General features: G+C 43.9%; 1 protein-coding gene across 1 annotated transcript; it reads right to left on the bottom strand.

The window, feature by feature from the left end:
- Nucleotides 1–1,032: 1,032 nt before the first annotated feature.
- On the bottom strand, nucleotides 1,033–3,759 carry LOC117384274 (golgin subfamily A member 6-like protein 22). Its single transcript, XM_033981561.1, has one exon. It carries the CDS (start codon nucleotides 3,757–3,759, stop codon nucleotides 1,033–1,035), a length of 2,727 nt encoding a protein of 908 aa, XP_033837452.1.
- Between the last annotated feature and the right edge of the window lie 774 nt (nucleotides 3,760–4,533).

Raw genomic sequence — 4,533 nt, 5'->3', positions numbered from 1 at the left:
TGGCAATATCCGCACGCATATTCTTCATCATTACCTCCATGCGCGTTAGCAGACGCTCGTTAGCGACACGCTCAGAGTCGGCTTCTGGCTCAGGTGAGAGCGGGGGCTTGGCGCGGCCTGTTCTCGTAGTTTCGTTTTTTCCCCGGGTTTCCATAATTCTGCAAAAAACGCTCAGCTGACTGAACACGGGCTGATTGTGGATGGTAATTGCAAATAACGGTGGTTATTAGAAGATAATAAGGTGCAAAATATAATCGAAATGTCACATTCCCGCGGAGCTACTGCGGGCACGTCCTACATGGTCGGCGCTCGCTCCACTCTCTTCTCCAGATGAGATTTTAAGACAACTAACACTTCTTTGCACATCATAACACATACTACATAATATAATTGTTTTTGTCTTTATTTTAAATGCAATAGACTGGTCCATATCATCTTAACTTGTTTCTACTAGATACTAATGTAAGTGGCTAGTTCAAATAAGTCAAGATGCATAGACAGGTCTATGGAAGATGGTATAAGGTAGAAAACTGTGGTAAATAAAAGCACTTTGCATTAACAAACAACTGATACACACATTAGTTACACGTAGTTACTTAGCAAACAGTGAGTCCTGAAAAGTCCTAGTCCTGTGTTTACAAAGTCTACAGGGTTTCCAGGGTTCAAACTCAATTGCAAACTCATTTAAATTAACTTTTAAATGAGGTTGCAATACCCCTTTGAACCCCAGATCCTCCCTCAGTCAGTTTGTTCTACACCTGGGCCTGGTCCCACACCTATGAGTCAGGTCCAAATCTAAAAGTCAAATGCTCCCTCAGTCAGTTTGTTCTGCGCTCTGACCTGATTCTGCCGCTGTAGCTCAGTTCCAAATATTTTTACCCACCTCCAGGTTTCAAACTACATCGCAAACTGATCTAAAACCACTTTTAAATCCGTTCGCAATGCGCCTACTATTTAGCCCCCCCTTTCAAACTCAAATGCTTCCTCAATCAGGGAGCATTTGAGTTTATGCACCCGGACCTGGTTCTAGGTCTAGGTCTGCGCGTACCAATACGTCTGCACGTGCTTCTCCAGAGCACTTTTCTCCGCCATGGTTTTTGCTAAAATATCTCGCAACTCCTCTACCAAGGCCCGATAATGTTCAGCAGCGGAGTATGCCTCTCTGGAGTAGGCCTGTAAATGTTCATAATACCGGTACAGGTCTCCCAGATAATCATTGACCCTTTGTCTGCCAGATTGTATTAATGCCTCCCTCGCCTCATCCTTCTGTCTAAGGAGCTTTCTGCCAAACTCGATGACGGCCTCTTTGTCTTCAAAAGCTTGTTCTAGCTCTTGGTTTTTCTGCATGATCATCTCATCCTGCTCTCTCAGTCTCTGCTGCTGTTGTGAATTTATGCAGAGCTGATATTCATACTTAATTTGGAGCGCCTGGAGCTTTGGTGACAACTCCTCCAGAGCACTTTTCTGCCTCATGGTTTTTGCTAGAATATCTCGCAACTCCTCTACCAAGGCCCGATTATGTTCAGCGGCGGAGTATGCCTCTCTGGAGTAGGCCTGTAAATGTTCATAATACCGGTACAGGTCTCCCAGATAATCATTGACCCTTTGTCTGCCAGATTGTATTAATGCCTCCCTCGCCTCATCCTTCTGTCTAAGGAGCTTTCTGCCAAACTCGATGACGGCCTCTTTGTCTTCAAAAGCTTGTTCTAGCTCTTGGTTTTTCTGCGCGATCATCTCATCCTGCTCCCTCAGTCTCTGCTGCTGTTCTGAATTTATGTAGAGCTGATATTCATACTTAATTTGGAGCGCCTGGAGCTTTGGTGACAACTCCTCCAGAGCACTTTTCTCCGCCATGGTTTTTGCTAGAATATATCGCAACTCCTCTACCAAGGCCCGATAATGTTCAGCAGCGGAGTATGCCTCTCTGGAATAGGCCTGTAAATGTTCATTATGCCGGTACAGGTCTCCCACATAATCATTGACCCTTTGTCTGCCAAATTGTATTAATGCCTCCCTCTCCTCATCCTTCTGTCTAAGGAGCTTTCTGCCAAACTCGATGACGGCCTCTTTGTCTTCAAAAGCTTGTTCTAGCTCTTGGTTTTTCTGCATGATCATCTCATCCTGCTCTGTCAGTCTCTGCTGTCGTTCTGAATTTATGCAGAGCTGATATTCATACTTAATTTGGAGCACCTGGAGCTTTGGTGATAACTCCTCCAGAGCACTTTTCTCCGCCATGGTTTTTGCTAGAATATCTCGCAACTCCTCTACCAAGGCCCGATTATGTTCAGCAGCGTCGATGATGGCCTCTTTGTCTTCAAAAGCTTGTTCTAGCTCTTGGTTTTTCTGCACGATCATCTCATCCTGCTCCCTCAGTCTCTGCTGCTGTTCTGAATTTATGCAGAGCTGATCTTCATACTTAATTTGGAGCGCCTGGAGCTTTGGTGACAACTCCTCCAGAGCACTTTTCTCCGCCATGGTTTTTGCTAGAATATCTTTCAACTCCTCTACCAAGGCCCGATTATGTTCAGCAGTGGAGTATGCCTCTCTGGAGTAGGCCTCTAAATGTTCATAATACCGGTACAGGTCTCCCAGATAATCATTGACCCTTTGTCTGCCAGATTGTATTAATGCCTCCCTCTCCTCATCCTTCTGTCTAAGGAGCTTTCTGCCAAACTCGATGACGGCCTCTTTGTCTTCACAAGCTTGTTCTAGCTCTTGGTTTTTCTGCACGATCATCTCATCCTGCTCCCTCAGTCTCTGCTGCTGTTCTGAATTTATGCAGAGCTGATCTTCATACTTAATTTGGAGCGCCTGGAGCTTTGGTGACAACTCCTCCAGAGCACTTTTCTGCGCCATGGTTTTTGCTAGAATATCTCGCAACTCCTCTACCATGGCCCGATAATGTTCAGCAGTGGAGTATGCCTCTCTGGAGTAGGCCTCTAAATGTTCATAATACCGGTACAGGTCTCCCAGATAATCATTGACCCTTTGTCTGCCAGATTGTATTAATGCCTCCCTCGCCTCATCCTTCTGTCTAAGGAGCTTTCTGCCAAACTCGATGACGGCCTCTTTGTCTTCAAAAGCTTGTTCTAGCTCTTGGTTTTTCTGCACGATCATCTCATCCTGCTCCCTCAGTCTATGCTGCTGTTGTGAATTTATGCAGAGCTGATATTCATACTTAATTTGGAGCGCCTGGAGCTTTGGTGACAACTCCTCTACCAAGGCCCGATAATGTTCAGCAGTGGAGTATGCCTCTCTGGAATAGGCCTGTAAATGTTCATTATGCCGGTACAGGTCTCCCACATAATCATTGACCCTTTGTCTGCCAGATTGTATTAATGCCTCCCTCTCCTCATCCTTCTGTCTAAGGAGCTTTCTGCCAAACTCGATGACGGCCTCTTTGTCTTCAAAAGCTTGTTCTAGCTCTTGGTTTTTCTGCATGATCATCTCATCCTGCTCTCTCAGTCTCTGCTGTCGTTCTGAATTTATGCAGAGCTGATATTCATACTTAATTTGGAGCACCTGGAGCTTTGGTGATAACTCCTCCAGAGCACTTTTCTCCGCCATGGTTTTTGCTAGAATATCTTGCAGCTTTCTGCCAAACTCGACTTTCTGCGCGATCATCTCATCCTTCTCTCTCAGTCTCTGCTGCTGTTCTGAATTTATGCAGAGCTGATCTTCATACTTAATTTGGAGTGCCTGGAGCCTCTGTAACAACTCCTGCATATGAGGATTTTCCCCCTCAGGTTGCACTTCCATATTGTTCCCTTATTCGTCTGTGTTGGTCCTTGTTACTTAAAATCTATCTAAAACTGCAAACCAAATTTTTGTAAATCCAAGTCAGTTAGTCTCTCAAACCGCCCGTAGCTGCGACGCTTACAGTCTTTTCTCTCAGACAAAGCCAAGACATTACAAAGATGTTGATAATGTCATAAAGACTGTAACCATGGCGACAGAACACGTGTCAAAGCAGTGCTGTTGCTATGGTTACGTGCAGGGATGTCTGAGTATGACATCACAGTCTAAAATTTGAATAATGCCCTTTTGTTTATTTTTAAAAATTTTTTCCATACTATTATTTATTTAAAGCAGAACCTTGTAATTTAGATAAAAGAAAGACTAAAACTGGCTGTGAAGTAAATAAACTAAAAACATAGCATATAAATTATTGCTCTAATCCATGGGTGTCCAAACTTTTTTTCACTGAGGGCAGTCAAAATGGTCTGAGAGCCGCATTTGGCCCCCAGACCGTAGTTTGGACACCGCTTTAATCAATTAATCAGTAGTGAAAGCCGAAGTTAAATCGGTCAACTGGACAAAACGTTGTAGCGTGAAAAGTGAAGTGCTAGAACCGAAGAAGCAAAACGTTTTCACTTTTCCCACTACGTTTTGTTCAGTTAACAGATTTAACTTCAGTTTTTACTATGGATCAGACCTGGACGACTGAGGGATTACACAGACAACAGCTCCAATCAGTGAAAAAGGCATGAAAAATGCAATTAATCTCTTTTACAATTTAAAAAATGTCTTATA

Source organism: Periophthalmus magnuspinnatus, chromosome 16, assembly GCF_009829125.3.
Source record: "Periophthalmus magnuspinnatus isolate fPerMag1 chromosome 16, fPerMag1.2.pri, whole genome shotgun sequence".
In the NCBI taxonomy this organism is placed as follows: Eukaryota; Metazoa; Chordata; class Actinopteri; order Gobiiformes; family Gobiidae; genus Periophthalmus; species Periophthalmus magnuspinnatus.
This window is presented reverse-complemented; position numbering and strand designations above follow the sequence as displayed.